This window comes from Primulina eburnea, chromosome 12 (assembly GCF_022965805.1).
Source record: "Primulina eburnea isolate SZY01 chromosome 12, ASM2296580v1, whole genome shotgun sequence".
NCBI lineage: Eukaryota > Viridiplantae > Streptophyta > Magnoliopsida > Lamiales > Gesneriaceae > Primulina > Primulina eburnea.
Genome location: NC_133112.1, coordinates 3,297,945 through 3,316,804, shown reverse-complemented (window position 1 = coordinate 3,316,804; position 18,860 = coordinate 3,297,945). Strand labels below are relative to the sequence as shown.

The following is an 18,860-nucleotide window of genomic DNA, read 5'->3' as shown; positions in this document are numbered from 1 at the left end:
CTATTTATTTTAAAAGATGTAAACGCTTCCACATAGTTTTTATCGTTCGTTGTAAATACAATTTTACATTTGATTATGAGTTATAAACTGGCTTTTAGTTTATATTGTACCACGAAGCTTGTTGTTTTTGATTGTGTGATGGTAAAACAACGCCGATGTCGACTAACCCCAGTCTCGAGACTTGACAAATTCCATTTATTACCATAGCACGATCAAAATCTAACAGTTACATAAAAACAATCAACAATAGCTCGATAATCCGTCAAAGCATCAATTCCGATAATATAGTTAAAGTCGAACATAAACTAATTTAATTAAATTGATTATATATCAGAACGTCATCAATGAATACAACAACAAACCTGTCTATAAATTCGATATTCATTAATACATATATTTAATACACTGTCGACTTAATTATTTTAATTTCTCTCTTTGAATTATTTCCGTTCATCGACCATGTTTCAATACCTAAACTCCAACCACAACATCATCACAGCATGCAGCTTTGTGGCTTCAATCCCAACCGGGGTTCAGTTCTGAGAAGCAACGTAATTTATGGCTGTAGCCACATCTGTCATGGAAGGTCGGGCATCGGGATCGATCTGAAGGCACATAGCAGCAGTAGCAAGAGCCTGATACAGGCCCCTAATTGGGTACCGACCTTGCAGCATGGGATCAGCCATCTGCATGAATTTTCTTCGATCTCCAAATAAAGGATGAGCCTGCAAAAGAGCAAGAGCTGTTAAAACGTCTGAGTAATATTCTGCAGGAATAACACGATTCCACGTATATTATAGACTTACTCTATCAGGCATTCTCATTATAGATCAGTCACACTCACCTGCTTAATCTGAGTACACCAGCCACCCCTCTTAATTGGGTGCTAACTCTTGCTAGTGAGATTTACTGGCCATGCTTTTTCTTTTTATTAATCCAAAAGCGTTGTGCTTAAACGACGGAATCAATATGGATCCCCACCGCTAATATTACCAAGAAAAGGAAGTAGACGAGTCTCACCACAAAAAGTACAAAAGATGAATGCAATCTTACAAAAAAGGAAGACTAATTGTTTCAATTTTTTATAAAGCACAAATGTGTGCTCGGGGAATTGTTTTCAAAAGAAATATCTCCTTGTGGTTCAATATGAAAGAACATTCATTACCAGCCAACAAGAAAAAATCTTCTAGATTTGGAATACAACTGGATTTTAATCCCGCTTGTCAAGATCAGATTAATCAACTTGCAAAGATATCAAAGAGTTTAATTTCTTCTATATTCTGTAATTCTACCACGGGTTAAGTCTGAGGGAGGACGCCAAAAATCGACATAGTCAAAGATCAGCATTCTTAAGCTAAGTCATAGCTTTCCCCTGTCTAATATGGGTAACAAAGAAGATCAATTATGTCTTACAAGAAAAAAAAGTCCAAGAATCACGTACCCATAAAACTAAATCAGTCTCTCCAACAGCTCTTGAATTGTCGATGGCCTTTCTGCCAGTGATTATCTCCAGTAGGACAACTCCGTAACTGTAAACATCTGCTTTGACCGTAAGTCGTCCTGTCATTGCATATTCTGGTGCACAATAGCCATATGTTCCTTTAATTGTAGTAAATACTCGTGTTGCGTCACCATCCGGCAATTTGGCCAATCCAAAATCAGATAGCTTGGGATGATACCCTTCACCGAGTAAAATATTTGAGCTCTTCACATTTCGGTGAATAACAGGTGGATTTGCCATATCATGCATATATGCCAAGCACTTTGCTACACCAACGGCTATTTTAATTCTCGTGTTCCAGTCAAGCGGTGCTTTCTCAGGTGGAAGGCCTGTAATGTGCAAGCATAGATTATTTTACACGGTAGAAAAAAATGTTCGGATAGAACTGTAGGTCAACTCGAGCATACTGAAAGCAACAAGTATGGTAAAATAAGAGACACGACAGAAGTTTTGTCAAAAAGTAGCCAAAGAATTTCCTAGTGAATGGTGTCATGGCCAGCACATATTTTTACATAAATAGCAACTTAGGAAAAAATGGCACAAACAAGTTTTAATGAATGCTTCATCGCTTTGTTCGAATAACAAACATGATAGATGCAGAAAGTGTCATCATCATTATACCATGTAGATGGTCATCCAAAGATCCAAATGGCATGTATTCATGAACTAAAAATCTATGGTCACCATCAGCACAATACCCTATGAGGTTCACGATGTTTGGGTGGTGAAGTAAACTCAGCATCAACACTTCATTTAGACATTCCCGGTTCCCTTGCAAACCAATTTGCTTTACAGCCACGACCTACAAGAAAAAACACGCAGGGTTCTGGTTTTAGTGATCAAACTCTATGATGCATTGATGAAAGTTGCATTTCATGAGTGTATGCGTGTGTATGAGAAAATTCAAAGGTGAATAAGAGGTGAGTGATACAACGTGAAAACACTCGAAGGCACCATGTACACAAAGAATCACATGAATTACTCCATTGCTTCAAGAAAACACATGTGACTGTTCCATAATGTTAGAATGAGAGAGAATAGTAATTTTCAACTGTCCGATAAGGATGGATAGCGAAAAAGGTTCGAAACTTTATATTTTACTGAAAGTTTGTCACAGTATACATGGACAAGGATAAAAGCCAGCCTTCTCCGAACAGAATTTCAAAGCTACCTATATATGGAATAAGATGCATTCAATTACGAAAAGGAAGCATTTCTATACAGATCTGTTCCTTAAAGCAGGTAAAAGTAACAAAAAAACCTGTTTACTGCCCTTAAGTCGACCTTTATACAACCTTCCAAATCCACCTTCACTCAAAATCAAATCTGGTCTAAAATCTTTAGTAGCAGCAGCCAATTCACGAAAAGTAAATGGGCGTGGACGGATATGAATCGATTCCTCATGATCCGTCCAAGATTTTTTTATCTTCAGCTCTGCTGCAAGGGACACGATAACCAATCAGATGGAAAAATAATCGACAGAAGATCAAGATATAGTGGTGAATGGCCATCACATCACTATTGTCCGCTTCCATTTTATAAAGAGAGATGGACCTTCAAGTCCTGAGAAGTCAAAGGGATCATCATTGAAGGAAGTAGAGCTCGATTCGGAGCAGCCTCTTCGTTCTGAAATAGATGATGCGTTGTTCGATATTGATAACGATAAAGCTCCGGGATCCGATGGCTACGGTGCTTACTTCTTCAAAAGCACTTGGCATATTATTGGTACGGATGTCTCGAATGCAGTCCTTGAATTCTTCAGAAATGGGCAATTACTTAAGCAATGGAATCACTCCATAATTTCGCTGATACCGAAGAAGGAGTCTGCTTCTACGGTGAATGATTTTAGACCCATCTCTTGTTGCACGGTCTTCTACAAGATAATTTCGAAAATTCTTGTCAGCAGACTTCGAAAAGTGGTGGGTCATTTGGTTAATGGGGCACAAGCTGGGTTCATCGAAGGTAGATCTATCATAGACAATATCCATTTGGCTCAAGAATTACTTCGAAAGTATGCTAGAAAAAGAGGTTCCCCAAGATGCATGCTGAAAATTGATCTTCAAAAAGCATATGATACAGTTGATTGGAGTTTCCTTCGTGCAGTGCTTATTGGTTTTAATTTCCCTCCAGTTTTTGTGAAGTGGATCATGGAGTGTGTCTCGACAACTTCTTATTCGATTGTGCTCAATGGACAGTTTCATGGGGATTTTGAGGGACGAAGAGGACTTCGACAAGGTGACCCTCTTTCCCCTTACTTGTTCACTTTATGCGTCGAAGTGCTTTCCCGTGAGTTAAAGCAGATGTCTAGCGATACACGTTTTGGTTTCCATCCTAAGTGTCGTAACTTAGGTATCACTCATTTAGATTATGCGGATGATTTATTACTGTTGTCTAGAGGTGATGTTCGTAGTGTTTCTATGCTAATGCATTGCTTGAATAAATTTGGGAATATGGCTGGGCTTAAAGTTAATTTGATGAAATCTAATGCATATATGGCAAGTGTGTCGGATGCAGTGAGACAGGAGATACTTGATGTTACTGGCTTTGCCCTCGGGGGACTCCCCTTCCGTTATCTGGGTGTTCCGCTTGCTTCCAAGCACCTTCGTGCTGCGGATTATAGCATGCTTGTGGCTGCAATCTCGAATAAGATCACATCTTGGCCTCGGCAGTCTCTATCATATGCTGGGAAACTTGAGCTTATCAGGTCTGTTGTTCAAGGTGTTGCGTGTTATTGGTTGTCTTCCTTGCCCCTACCCAGTTGTGTTATTGATAGTATATACTCGATGTGTCGAAGTTTTATTTGGCCAACCAAGCATCCCCCAATCGCATGGATCACTCTTTGCAAACCAATTGATGCGGGTGGATTCGGGTTGAAGAATCTCAAGGCATGGAACAAAGCTTTGCTAGCAAAAACTCTATGGAATATTCATATCAAGAAAGATAGCCTATGGATAAAGTGGGTTAATCAGGTGTATAGCAGTTCATCAGATATTTGGAGTTGGGAGTGGTGTAAAGATCATTCGCCACTCATTAAACAGATTATTACCATTCGTGATGAAATACTGGCAGCGCATGGTACTACGCAAGCTTCGGTTTTGGCAATGTGCAAGTGGTTCGGTGGTGATAAGGGCTTATCAGGTGCGTATGATTTCTTTGTTGGTAGATGGGCTAGATGGCCTTGGAAACCACTTATATCTAAGCAGTGCATTCTACCGAAACACAAGTTCATTTTGTGGCTATTTGCGCATCGGAAGCTGCTCACTCGCGACAGGTTAGGATACCTTACTGATAAAGCGTGTGTACTTTGCAATGCATCCGACGAATCGATTAATCATTTGTTCTTCGAGTGCAAGCTATCTGCCACAATCTGGAATTCTATTCGATCTTGGTTAGGTATGACTAAGTTAATGGGATCTCCTACTGCTGTCCTATCGGCGTTCAGGGAGGTTTACCGGGGAAGCTCGAAAATGAATAAGATGAGGTGTGTGGCACTTGCAGCTACAATCTATCACATTTGGTGCTTAAGGAACAGATTGGTTTTTGATAATGAGACGCCTAATAGTGAAAAAGTGATCATCCAGATTAAGATTCATGTTATGAGAAGCATCCCGAATAGCATAGACTATATGGATTTCTCGACGTAATCATTGTATTTCAGATGTGTTGCTTGTTTCTCCTTCTAGTGGTTGATGTTTAGTGATATTGTGTATTGTGATTGCGCTCTCTTCGATTTCTCCTGGGTATGCCCAGTGTACTTGTACTGAACATCTTTTTACCTTTTTAATGTATTTTCATTAAAAAAAAAAAAAAAAAAAAAATAGTGCGAGTAATTGCATGGCAGTTTCCTACTTATAATATTTGATTATCTTATCTTATTACAAATGTTCATGACATAACCAACAAACGGCCGGCCAAAAATGATCGATATCGGAGTTTCCGTTTTCTTATTTTAAAATTTAGCCTTTCCCAAGGAAATTTAGTTCATTTTCATGAGAAATATAAGCAAAATATTGCCACAAACTAAAAACCAATAAACTTTTTTTCCCCTCACTATAAAATGAACAATAAGGCTATTCACTTTTTCGCCGAGAAAATTATGATTTTGAGATGGAACTTTTACGGGATCTATATATCATCAAAAACTCGTGAGCCACCTTGTAAGTTTATTATTTATTTATAAATTGAGTATATTTTCTTTGAAATGTTATGATACTTGAAAATTGATATATTAAATAAAAATTACCGAAAAGATTCAATAAAAATATTCATGTCCTAAAAGTCCCGAATATTTCTTATTTTATCTAAAAAAAATTATTCTAATGCATTTGAATTCTTAATTTTGTTCCCAAATACCCTTTATCAGGTTGGTTAAAATCAACTAAAATTTAACAATAAAAAAATATTATTAAATGATATATTTTTCAATTAATTAGATATACAAGTAATAAAATCTTTATAATAATTTAATACAATTAAAATAAATAAGAATTTTAAAGTTAAAACAAAATGAATCAGATGATAAAATTGTGCATCAACTTGACATTTTGCTCAAACTTATTTCGTCAATATCGCAACATAATATGCATTCTGTTAAGTTGAAGCAAAATAAATCATGTGCGACACACACTCATGCTAAGTAGCTAACCGAATAATAATAAATAAAAGAACAAAAATAAATGTTGTTAATTAATTATTAAATATTTGGAATAAAATAATAAGCCCAAATTAAAACATACCTTAGAAAAGAAATTAAAAGAAAAAAACGTCTCTTCATCGGCATACGTGCAAAACGAATACCAAGACGATCGTGGTTAGCACAAATAACTCTGTTCTATGAAATTTAACATAGTACAGAGCGATGCACAATTTAAAGCAGTGTCCCATATGCATTGCGTCAAAATAATCCCAGGCCTAAAACAAATACACAAAAATCATATGACTAAAGCAACAACAACATTTTAATATCATGAATATCAGCTGGTACTATGTTTAAAGTACAAGATAATGAATCACAACGGCTTTAAAGAAAATCGTAAAATAGGAGATGATAGTGGCAACTAGCATAGAGTTAATGTACAAGATAATGAATCACAATGGCTTAAAGAAAATCACAAAATAGGAGATGATAGTGACAACTAGCATAGAGATAATGTCAAAATACATTTCCTCCATCACACGCAAAAAAAATTCGTATCACATAGGCACAATATAGCATGGAAGGAATAATAAAAATAACTGGTACCATAAATTCCACCACAGAAACTCATATTTCTATAATCAATCGTGCTTCCTTTGCAAGCCAGCAAGCTTGGATCCATGGAGAAGTAGTGTTGCTGAATGATACTTCCAAGTTACTACATCAATTGGCATAAACCATGTCATTCCGCCTGGCTGGTCTGTCAGGAATGGAACCTGGTTTAAACTTTGAGGCTTCATGTCTTGCAAGCTCCGGAGGAACAGGACTGTTGCTCTGAATTAGCATTTGCTTGAGATCGTAGAAAACTTCCGTGTCATGTAGAGTCAAGAATGTTGTAGCTATACCAGTCTTCCCAGCACGACCGGTTCTCCCAATACGGTGGGTGTAGGCTTCAATATTGCCAGGCATGTCATGGTTTATGACATGCGCCACATCAGGTATATCAATACCACGTCCTGCAACATCAGTAGCAACCAATACATTGTATCGCTTGGTCCTAAAACCTTCAAGGCTTATTTCTCTCTGTTCTTGTGACTTTCCACCATGCAATGTGGTCACTCGGTAACCTTCTTTATCCAATGTTTTTGCAACATTGTCAGCAACCTTTTTCGTGTTAACAAACACAATAGCTGTCTTATCTGCTAGTTCATCCAGCAATTTTTTCAATCTATGCATTTTATCATTCTCCTTCATCATCATAACATGTTGAGAAATGAGCTCGGTGGCTTTTCCTGCTGTGCCGATATTGACAACAACTGGATTTCTCAAGTACTTCCTTGCCAGCCGCTCTACAGCTGGTGGCATAGTAGCACTGAACATATAAGTAGTTCTATAAATCCTTTTCTCATCAAGTTCTTCATCTTCGTTCTCTGGTTTCAAGTTACTCGAAGGCATGGCATCTAATACACCGACAACTTGTGGTTCAAAACCCATATCAATCATTCGGTCCGCCTCATCAAGGACAACATAATTACACTGATTCAACACCGCATACCGCCTCTCCAAACAGTCAATAAGACGTCCAGGCGTTGCAATCACTACTTCACATCCTTGCCTGATCCTAAACCCCTGTTCTTCTATGGATTGCCCGCCTACAATAGACACAACCTTGATTCCCAAATAATGAGCAAATTTGACAGTCTCATCCTCGATCTGTTGTGCAAGCTCACGTGTAGGAGCCATGACAACAGCATAAGGCCCCTCAGCATCATTCTCCTCACTCATCGGAGGAAGTCTACTTATGTAAGTCAGCATAGGAAGAACAAATGCAGCCGTTTTACCTGAACCAGTCTCAGCAATGCCAATGACATCTCTCTGCTGCAGTCCGAGGGGAATGGCAGCCATCTGAATGGGAGATGGAGTTTTGTAACCAGCCCTTTCGACAGCCTTCAACAATTCAGGAGTCAACTTGCTTTCAACCCAGCTCCTCATAGGACGCGGAATTCTTGAACCCTTGTAAGAAATGTTGAAATCTTCTCTGAAAATTCTCCAGTCCCTCTCCGTCATCTCCTCAAGCTTCTTCTCAGACCAATGTCTATCAACCCTCATATCAAACGTATCATATGAATCAGCAGCAAGCTCCTTCTTCTTTTGAGCAGCAGCTTCCTCACGTGTCTCCTCAATCCCTTCCTTCTTGCGAATCTCATCACGAAGCTCCTTCTCGTTCATAGCAGCAAGTTTTTTCTGCTCCCTGCGGTCCATTCCAGCACGAAGTCCACGGCCAAAGAGGAGACGGGCTTCATGAGGATTCTGGTAAAGGGAATTCATGTCACGAGATGTGTCCTCAGTGTTTTCCCAGTCGAAGGAGAATCGGAACTTCTCACTTGGTTTAATAACCCGTTTCTTAGGTTTTTTCGATCCCAAGTACTGCTCCTTAATAGCAGCAAGCTCAACTTCACGCTCCCTCTCAGCCAATTTCTCCAATCGAGCACGGTCCCGCGCCTTATGTTCTTCCTCTCGTTCTTTCTCTCTGTTTCGACGCTCGTTGTACCTGTCCCTCTCCCGCTCACGCTCGCGCTCGCGCTCGCTCTCCCTATCCCTGTCCCTGTCCCTATCCCTATCCCTATCCCGTTTCCGACGCTCATAATCCCAGTCACGGTCTCGATCACCTGAAGATGGTGGTTTTGACTCATCTCCATCGTTGGATTGAAGTAGGAGCTCAGAGCGACGCTTCAATTGAGCAACTTCTTCCTCGCGGCGTTGCAGGGCAAGTTTCTGACGCTCCTCTTTGGTCAGAAAAACCGGCTTCTTCGCGACGTCTGCTTTGTCGTTGGATGCCATCGGAATTCAACAACTGAAATAGGAATTTAGGGTTCTGCAAAGGTTCGGTGATTTCAGGAGGACAAAAACAATCCGATGGGCCCAAATAAATACTAAGCCCACAAATGGCACGGCAATTCATAACTTAACCACGGCCCCTTTAATTTTCTTTTTCTTTTTGTTCTACTCCCCTGGTTCTTGCCAAAATTAAAAAAAAAAAAATTGTTATCATAATTTTTTTCACACACTGATGACTGATCCATATCTTTTAATTATAACCATTATTTTTACCTTCATTTTCCATTACTTTTTAAAATATATTTTATACTGTAATTATTGACCATACTTTTATTTATCGAAAATAAAGCCCAAATATATATTTTTTTTTACAAAAAATTCGATATAATTTACCTCTCATTAATTATTTTTTTCTTTAACATAGTGAATCGATTACTTTCAATTAATTTTTCTAATCTTGTCTCTATTTCTAGACAAAATTCCACATAATTCTTTCTTTATTAAGAACTTAAATAATTTCGTTTTTTTAAAAAATATCTAAGTTTCTATAAGGAAGGTTATGTCATTTACAACATCGTCGTATTTCAGATGTTTGACCCAAAAATTCATGTCAATTAACTCGAACAACAAGGACAATAGTATATTAGTATATCATCTTAAACACAATCTTTACAAACAAGAAATGCGTCCTTGGACTCAACCTCGATAGAAATACCAAAATACGAACATGGGAAGGGGGATTTTCAGTGTATGTGCTAAGTTGGTACTTTTTGCATCGGCTAAAAATTTAGCACGTCTTTCCAGTAATGAAACAATTAAAAATAAGAGCTTTACTAAATAGCGAGCAACTTATACAGCTCTTTGAAAACTTATCTGTCGTGAAGTTACTAGCATCATAATTCATATGGTTCGAGTTTCTTATTATTACCTGAATATATGCAGCAAAAGATCTAAATATTGTCGGGCTTCTCAAGTTCACAAAGTTTCTCCATTCGGACACCAATTTACAAAAAAGACAAGAAAATACATTTCCATTTAGAAAACCTTTGTTGTGAATCCATATCAGCTTGACAGTTAGTTACAAAATGACTAATAAGCTCAAGACTACCTACCCACAAGGCTAGTCTGGATTTGGATTTTCATCTTGGATTTAGGTCTAATATTGGTGTTCTTGTTATGAGTTGATACAGAGGAAGCCGGAAGGGGCAATCTGAGAAAAGACTACCATCAGGTAAGTATAGATAATTTGGTTTGTGTTCATATTATATATTCGAGTACATATACCTAATAGTAATAGGAAAACTAAAATCATCAATGGACAACCAAGGGTGTCGACTTCTCCAGCACGGACTAACTAATAAGCTTGTGGGGATTTCCCATCCAAGATTCTAGTTTTTGAGTTTAGCTACTCCTCTCTCCTCCTAGGCTTATGGTCTAACACCCTTAAGCATGCCATAAGAACTACCATTGCAAACCTTTGGTTCATTTAACACAAATTTACAGAGTGAGATAACAAGCGATGCCATCCTCAAGAGAAATCACAATAAGCAGCCACGTTTTCTTAAAAACCTATCAAAAAATCCCACTTCCAACCAGTTATTCCAAATTACTCGCATCCCCTGATTCATCTTTACCGTTTTGATTGTAGTTATGAAAACTTATTTGCTAGCCACAACCATAGCTAGCTTAGCAAGAATTTTTGATGAAGCAGGCTCACAAGTTCCAGTCCAGACGACGAAGCGCCTGATGCTTCTGATCCTAGGTCGAATAATACTGATGTGGCGACCCACTTCTGCTCAGCGAAACGGGCAATTTCCAGCCACACTGCCATCGAATCCTTAGGAACTTGCAGCACACGTGGTAGCACCTAAGCCTGAGATTTCCAACACTCAGAACGCCACCAATCAGCAAAGCGTCACCGGCAACTACTCCTGCCACCACCACGACCCCTGGAAGAGCTGCCACCATTACTACAGCAGCCGGTTCAACTACTGCATACCGCCCTATTCTGTCCTCCTTCATGCATGACATCCTAGGTGGCTGGCTGCAAGCTCACCCGACGGAAGCAGTCACATCCTCGCCTTGACGGCATGACGACACTAGCTATTTCATGGCTATGATCACGAGATTGATGAAACAGTTAGTTTCTTTGGAGTTCACATAACGGCTACTCCTATTTCGCATATTACGATGATCGGCGGAACCCACAAACATGAGAAGGCTAAAGAAACATATGCTACACTCATCTTGGATTTGGATACGATCCCACGATCGTCCGAACATCAGATCATATACCATCTCGTACATCACATCATATCAGATAAATTTTAAAAATTATTAGATTAAATGAGATGATCACATGATCATCTCGTATAAAAAGTGCACATCACCAAATACTGTATTTTAAACCCAGTAGATGATCCAAATCTCACTCATCTTAGTGTTTCAAATCGTGTTATATTTTATTAATACAAATTTCATTTACAAAAATTAATAAAAAATATATGTATTAAACATCGTGAATAAAAAAAAGAATAAATCAAAATCATTTATCGTGTTTGAGAAACAATTTATTATCGTTATTTTACAAAAAAATTAGATGAATCGAATATTTTATCAACAATTAATTGTATTTTGTTCATATAATTAATTGTATTTTGCTCGTACATGTTTGATGAGTTTAATTTTTAATAATTTGTGCAAACGATATTTGTTTGAGCCAAATGTAATAAGATTTAAAACACCAAATATAGCAGATAATTTCGTCTTACCACCAGCCGACTGGAAACAATCACACATTTCGCACTTTTATCTTACCCCATAGTGTTTTTTCTCGCCTCTCTATTTTCTGGGTGCTTTTGATCTGTTTTTTCATGGTTCATCTTATTTGGTTTGTGCGTTCAATGATTTTGTGAAATGCATTTATATGTTAGTTAATCTCCCTTTTTCATCATTATATAACTAGTGTATTTTCTATGATACACGTGGTGTTTTTCCCAAGTATTCAATCGTTGCTTCTCCAATATTTTATTTATTTAGTAAAGTAATAATTATATATATTAGGAAATTATATCATGATTTGCGAAACATCCAATAAAACATTTTCGAATTTAAATTTACTAATTTAAAAATTTGTCCAATAAAATAATATTTAAACTACTTAAGGAGGTTCACAAGCCTTGTGCATGTTGAAGAAACTACTTAATAAAATAAATGCAAGCATTTTAAATTTATTCAATCCAATATTGATTGATAAATTAGACAAGTGCAATTTAAGTTGAAGGGGCTAAAATCTAAATTCGAATACTATCATACCATACAATATTTAGGCAATGTTTGGTTTGGTTGATTAAGTAGGTTTGATTAATTTTTTCCAGCCCAATCAAACGTTTGGTTTATTTTTAAATAAACCCACCCAATCTTATGTGTAATGGATTAAAAGCTACTAGGATGGTTAAAGTAAACCCATGACAGCAGCCTTTATTAATAGTCCGGGTCTCTATCAAACATTGGTTTTCCTAAAATACCCTTTTCAACCTAACCAAAAGCCCACTCAAATTACAAAGATGCTTCGCCCAAACGAACAACAGCGTGAAAGCAAGGAAGGAAGGAGTGTCGGCTAGGTCTTCGCTGTCTGCGTTAAACTCTGCAGTGAAAAGGTTGGAGCTTCAACAATTTACGATCCACAGATTTTCAGCAAGCTTTCGTACATCTAGGATGAACTACTTAAGTTACTTAAGTTGCTGTGGAGTAGGGTTTTGTTGAATTTGAGATTGTGTGGAGGGAAGTGAACGAAGGAAATGGGAGGATAAGATAAAAAAGTGGGTCTGATTTTACTAATTAAAAAAAAATTGTGTAAGGGTAGTTTGGGTAGTAGAAATAACAAATAGTTGTTTGTCACACCCTTTAATAAACCAAACCAAACACAACACTTATTTCAACACACAATACGAATCCTACCACAATCATTTTATTTATCATTTACAGATTAATCATTAATTTATCATATCCTTTCAACCAAACGTTGTCTTAATGTTTTCATACTAATGAATCAGATTGAATCATGTTACTCGGGGAACTGGAATTTTAGACCCCACTGCCTAGTGGAGTTTGGTTGGACTTTCTTGCCCACTTACTGCCTAACCTGTGAAATTAAAATTTAATAGCTTTTTGTAATATTAATTAATTAAGTATGTTTTTTTTAAGACGCTCTCGTAGATCTTTAATCGTAAAGCAGATCAATATTCATCATATTTACAATAATTGGCATAAAAAGAAGGTGACTCAACCATCTCACATGAGTTTTTGTTTAATAGATTAGTGGACGAGCACACACGATCATAATTATATCTTATATATAAAATAAATTATATATATATGATGAAACTAAAAATTATTCGATAAAATTTAATTATTGAATCCTAGCATATAAAATGCAGAAACTTAAAATAATGTATCACGTGAGAGAATGTGAGGAAGGTTTGTAGATAATTTTTAATAACAAAAAAATTTGTGTGAGACGGTCTCACGGATCGTGACATATATTTTATTTGGGTTATCCATGAATAATTGAAAAATTATTACTTTTTACGCTAAGAGTATTACTTTTTATTGTGAATATCTGTAAGATTGATATGTCTCACAGATAAAGATTCGTGAGATCGTCTAACAAAAAACCTACTAAAAAATTTAACCAAGTACAAGATTTTTTCCTGCTAATAAATTGTTGTATCAAAATTGTACCATGATATCTCTTTTATTTTTTAAAATTAATGTGATATTTAGTATAACGTTAATTTGCAATAGCTAGTGAATTTTTATTTTATTTTATTTTATTTTATTTTTTTAAAAAATGATTTTTTCGAAGAAAGTTGATCCCGAAATGTGAAGTAATTTGTGCGAGTTATTTATAAAAAAATAAATTCCAATATAAAAAATAAATTATTTATAATAATTGAGTAGTAATAAAGAAGTCACCTTCCTCATCTCTCCGTCGTCCGATCGTAACTTCTCCCTATTTCCAGATTTCTTCAATCAACCAACCAATCCCCTTTCTTCTTCCCCAAGCGCGCGAAATACAAATCCAACACCTAGGTACTCAAAACCCACCCCCTACCGCCACACTGTAATATGTATGTATATACGCGTGCTAATTTCTAGTAATTATGCTTGTATGAGGTCAAATCAATCACGCATGTCTGCAAGTTTCAAGCTTTATGTTTTTTTATAGCGATGTTTCTTGTTAATCTGAGAAAAATTTTGGATTTTTTGAATTGTTTTTTGTTGTTTTTCGTTTTTGGAATTTTTACTGTGCTAGGGTTTGGATTAAGAATGGCTGAGAGTCCTGGTGGATTTGCCGGTGGAAGTGGCAGCCACGATAGCGGCGGTGGGGATCACAGTCCGCAGTCTAGCGTGAAAGAGCAGGATCGCTTCCTTCCGATTGCAAATATTGGCCGAATCATGAAGAAAGCGTTGCCTGCGAATGGAAAGATAGCGAAGGATGCGAAGGACACGGTTCAGGAATGCGTCTCCGAGTTTATCAGCTTCGTCACTAGCGAGTACGTTCACTGCAAGCTAAGGGTATCTTGTATTTTAACTGAACGTGGTATTTTTGTGTTTCTATTGTAAAATAAATTTGTCCGAGCCTCATCACTCTTGTTTCTGTCCGTGAATTGCCTGTATATTTGTCTTGATATATGTTAGGAGAATGCATCGAAATGTTGTAGCATACGTTTCTTATTTTTGTGCTATTATGTCCATTTTGGTTATTGGAAAAGAAACTTATGTCCTATTTGTGAGGAGTGTATTAGTATTTTTGTTCATTGTTGTAATGTTTATTTGTGTTCTGTGGTATGACTCATTTGAATAGAAGAATGATTGGTGGTGTGATATTTTGTACAACGGATTATCTATGCTTTCAAATTACTTAAAGTTTTGATTTTATGACAAAAAATTAGTAATAGATGAATCGGTTTTATCTTTGATTAGATAACAAGTATTTGGTTCATGTGGGGAGTGAAGCATTTTTGTGCGTGTGTTTTGATTTGGAATCAACTTTAACTGTTGCGTTGGTTTTTTCTGGAAGCTAGCATCTCACTATTAATTGCCATCCGCTCATGTTCTGTGACCTCAATCACTTCTCTTGCCTTGCCTCTTCATTGCACACAGCTCTTAAATTGTGTTGTCTGAGTTACATGATCTTTTGATGTTAGTTCCAATATAACAGACCTTCCTAGAACTGCAAATAAAGACCAAATTGTTGAGTAAAGGCTGATCGCGAGGAGTTTCCAATGCCTAATATAGATTTTATTAGCATGTTTGTAACGTTACTAAATCAAATCCTTTCATGGATCAACTAGTGTCCGACATGCGAAAATACGGTGGGGAACAACTTTCCATGTATGTTCTAAATTATCATAGTTCTTTCCTGGATTAGAAATTGAAATTTGGCTTCCCCATCTCCAAATAAAGTGCATGCATGATCCTTTTTAATTTTCCCTTACGGTCTTTGAATGAGTGAGTACATCTTGATGAGCTGGGCCCATAATATTGGTTCTAGAATGAATCAGTTAAAAGGTGAAAACGGGAGTACACTCGACTATTTAAGAGGACATGTCACATGTGAATAGATTGTCCTTTTCATCCATCCATACAGCCACAATCATGTTCAAATCACCATTCAGTTAATACTTTTCCCATGACTATTTTTTTTAAAAATGATTTTGGCTACAAATGTTTTCGGTTCAATTTTATGTTTATACTTGCTCAGTAAAGGAGGTGGGTGACAACTGACCAAGAATTGCTCAGTAAAGGAGGTGGGTGACAACTGACCAAGAAAGTAGCCTTCAGGGTAACCTCTCAGCAGGAAGAGCAATTCAAACATATCTACACAATTTTTCGTTTGGTTAAAAATACCTTAGCTCCGGAATACATCATGTATTTTCATTCTGCTCTTGGATATTTGATTGCTTACTTTTTGTGCCTAAATCTGTTTGATTTATTAATTTGATGCTGTCCTTTTTAGTTTCATCTCAAAAGTAGATTTAATTTACTTTTTTGGGTGTTAACTGAACCGTTACATGTTGTGAATACGCGTATGTGGTTCTTAATTGATTACAGTACGCGGGTTATTTTATTAACTTCATTAGTTTTATGAATATGGTTTTGACTTTACCTCGTGTTCATTGGATAGAGCTAGTGACAAGTGCCAAAAAGAGAAAAGAAAGACAATAAACGGGGATGATTTGTTGTGGGCAATGGCAACATTAGGTTTCGAGGAGTATATTGCCCCGCTGAAGGCATATTTGGCTAGGTACAGAGAGGTACTATCTTATTTTCGGTTGTTATCTAGTAACCTTTTTTTCCCATGGGAAGTTATTACCGTCCCACTCAGTCCATGGTCAGGACACGGCAAATGTAAGAAGACTGGTAGATTCTTACTTCATCATCTGTTTTTATGTATTTTTGGATTTCCTTGGCTTTTTTCACTGCAATTTAAAGTTGATTAATGAGATGATCATCTAATACGCTCACCCTTTTTGCCTTGGTACATTTGGTGGAATGACTGCTATATTTTCAGTTAGAGGTATGCAAATCAGCTTCTTCTTCAATTTTTCTCGACTTCATTTAGTCACTCTATGGTGATAGTTTGTTGACAATTGTCAGGGTGACACTAAGGGATCTGCTAGAGTTGGAGATGGATCCTCTAAGAAAGACACAATCGGAACTCAGCTGCCTTCCGAGTCACAGGTTAGCTTATAAATTCCTTTATGCTTCGAGAGCTTTGTAGTTGTCAGCATCGGCAGAGATAGGGGTGGTCAACAGGGGAAATCTCCTGTCCAGCTATCCTAAGTTTTCAAATTTCACATAACCAAATCTTTTTAAGTTTTTGTATGGATTGCTACGAAATTGAAACGTATTTCTTGTCACTGTACATTGGCAGTTTGTTCATCAAGCTCCTTTTCCACAAGGCTTCAGCTACTCAAGTTCCCAAATCAAATTTTGAGTAAGGCCTCAGCTACTCAAACGCAAACTTCTCTGTCTTTAACTATTTGATTTATGTGGTGAAATTTCAAACTTTACATCTCAAACAAAAGTACACTACGCTTCTCCGTCTTGATGTGACCTTTTGGTCTTCGTTTGGATATCTTACGTTCATTCCGAAGGGCTATTTTATTTTTTTAAGCTAAAGTCAACATTTTTTAAAAAAGTAGCCACCATGAATTGTCGAATTAAGTATACAATATTTTTGTTACAAAAACATAAAAAGTTAATTTAAATGAATCGTACCTCCCCAAATGGCCAAGTTAATGGCATACGAGCGTGCCACGTTTTATTTACGAATTAAGTGTTACTATTATTATCATTATAATTTGTGTGTGTAAAATTTGAGATCCGAGTGAAGAGGACACGACACGTTTGTTCTACGTGTTGTAATTTTAATGCTTTAAATGCTTAAGAGCCTACACCTTCTCGTTCCCTTGGCTCTTATTATTTTAGTTGAGCTCTCTTTCGATATCTGCACATATTTTCGCCCAAAAGTTGAAGTTGGTTCATTCGATTATGGGTTCTGAAACGTTTCTTGAAGTGATTTTGGCAATTCTCTTACCACCTGTTGGAGTCTTCCTTAGATACGGATGCGGAGTAATCTTCTTTTTTTATTTTTTTGTTTCAGATATTTAGTTTAAATTATTTGCTCCTAATGCTCAAGTTATTCGCTGCATTGTCTGCGTTGTAGTATCTGAAATTATGTGTAGAATTTCTAAATACTGTTGACTTTGGATTTCAGGTGGAATTTTGGATCGATTTGTTGCTGACACTGCTGGGATACATACCGGGGATTATCTACGCAATTTACGTACTTGTTGGATAGCTAATGTCGCTCTGGTGTGGGGTGTATGGAGAAGGATTTAATTTTTAAGCCGTGTTTATATTATGAAGTTTCAAAGATTGATTATGATGTCAAACTGCATAGTAAGTTTACATTATATATATATATATATATATATATATATATATATATATATATATATATATATATATATATATATATATATTTGTGTGTGTGTGTTTTAGATACTCTTACACTACGTGGTATAATGACAAATACTAATGGGATAAACGTGCATGATGATTAAGAGTAGGATTGTAATGAGTTATTGATCTGAATGGTTAGGTGTGTCGTTTTGAGTGATTTAATATCTTAATAAGCAACACTCTTTTGGAGAAAGGTTAGAAAAATGCTAAATCTATAAACAAAAATAGATTTTTTGCAAAAAAATATATAAAATTATTTACCTCTTTGTTTTGTACTGTTATAAAATTATATGATTGTAGTCATGTCTGGTTGAATCGATTATATTGAAGACATAACAATGTAATAAATTTGAGTGATTTGTGTCGCCAAGAGCAAGCAAAGTTCGAGAAATAACTAAACCAACCTTTTCTTTCGAACAAACTGATATGTTTCTTGTCTTTAGATATCATTTTACATGATATGAAAGAAAATAATCAAGATGAGTAGGTCTTTTGTTAGATGATGTCATGAATTTTTATTTATGAGATAGGTCAATTTTATCGATATTCATAATAAAAAGTAATATTTTTAGCATAAAAAATAATACTTTTCATAGATAACCTAAATAAGATATCCGTCTCATAAAAAATACGATCTGTAGATTGTTTTACACAAGTTTTTGTCTAAAATTATTATATATGTCGAAGCATGGAGCGGAGTTGTTTCAGAGGGGTTCTTAGTGATTCTTGCTCGTTGGGGCATAATATTTATGTTGATTTGTAGCACGTGTATGTCTCGCATGTGAAGAAAATTTTGGGACATTAAATCGATTATTTCCGTAACCCTAATTTCCCTAGCATTATTATCAA

The 18,860-nt window shown here is 36.4% G+C and overlaps 4 protein-coding genes across 7 annotated transcripts; 2 read left to right on the top strand and 2 right to left on the bottom strand.

Annotated features, from left to right (window-relative positions):
* Positions 1-341: 341 nt before the first annotated feature.
* Positions 342-3,489, bottom strand: LOC140807897 (probable serine/threonine-protein kinase PBL7). Its single transcript, XM_073164854.1, has 6 exons — positions 3,295-3,489; positions 3,056-3,185; positions 2,763-2,938; positions 2,123-2,303; positions 1,442-1,830; positions 342-725 (listed from the first exon to the last, which is right to left on the bottom strand). The coding sequence occupies exons 1-6, from the start codon at positions 3,487-3,489 to the stop codon at positions 534-536; spliced, it is 1,263 nt and encodes a 420-aa protein (XP_073020955.1). The 3' UTR covers positions 342-533.
* LOC140808464 (DEAD-box ATP-dependent RNA helicase 21) lies at positions 2,200-9,083 on the bottom strand. Of its 2 annotated transcripts, XR_012112896.1 has the most exons (2): positions 6,744-9,083; positions 2,200-2,303 (listed from the first exon to the last, which is right to left on the bottom strand). XR_012112896.1 is itself a non-coding variant. In XM_073165620.1 (1 exon), exon 1 carries the CDS (start codon positions 8,976-8,978, stop codon positions 6,861-6,863), a length of 2,118 nt encoding a protein of 705 aa, XP_073021721.1. In that variant the 5' UTR covers positions 8,979-9,083; the 3' UTR covers positions 6,423-6,860. The 2 variants fall into 2 exon arrangements, 1 of the variants encoding a protein (XP_073021721.1); XM_073165620.1 differs by lacking the exon at positions 2,200-2,303 and having other exon boundaries at positions 6,423-9,083.
* A 4,857-nt stretch (positions 9,084-13,940) lies between these two features.
* Positions 13,941-17,928, top strand: LOC140808157 (nuclear transcription factor Y subunit B-1-like). Of its 3 annotated transcripts, XM_073165200.1 has the most exons (7): positions 13,941-14,069; positions 14,293-14,533; positions 16,168-16,297; positions 16,555-16,560; positions 16,641-16,724; positions 16,918-16,980; positions 17,764-17,928. In XM_073165200.1, exons 2-6 carry the CDS (start codon positions 14,307-14,309, stop codon positions 16,978-16,980), a joined length of 510 nt encoding a protein of 169 aa, XP_073021301.1. In that variant the 5' UTR covers positions 13,941-14,069; positions 14,293-14,306; the 3' UTR covers positions 17,764-17,928. The 3 variants fall into 3 exon arrangements, 1 of the variants encoding a protein (XP_073021301.1); XR_012112824.1 differs by having other exon boundaries at positions 16,168-16,560; XR_012112825.1 differs by having other exon boundaries at positions 13,941-14,107; positions 16,168-16,560.
* Positions 17,233-17,928, top strand: LOC140808158 (low temperature-induced protein lt101.2-like). The gene is made up of 2 exons (XM_073165203.1): positions 17,233-17,618; positions 17,764-17,928. The coding sequence occupies exons 1-2, from the start codon at positions 17,538-17,540 to the stop codon at positions 17,845-17,847; spliced, it is 165 nt and encodes a 54-aa protein (XP_073021304.1). The 5' UTR covers positions 17,233-17,537; the 3' UTR covers positions 17,848-17,928.
* Positions 17,929-18,860: the final 932 nt, after the last annotated feature.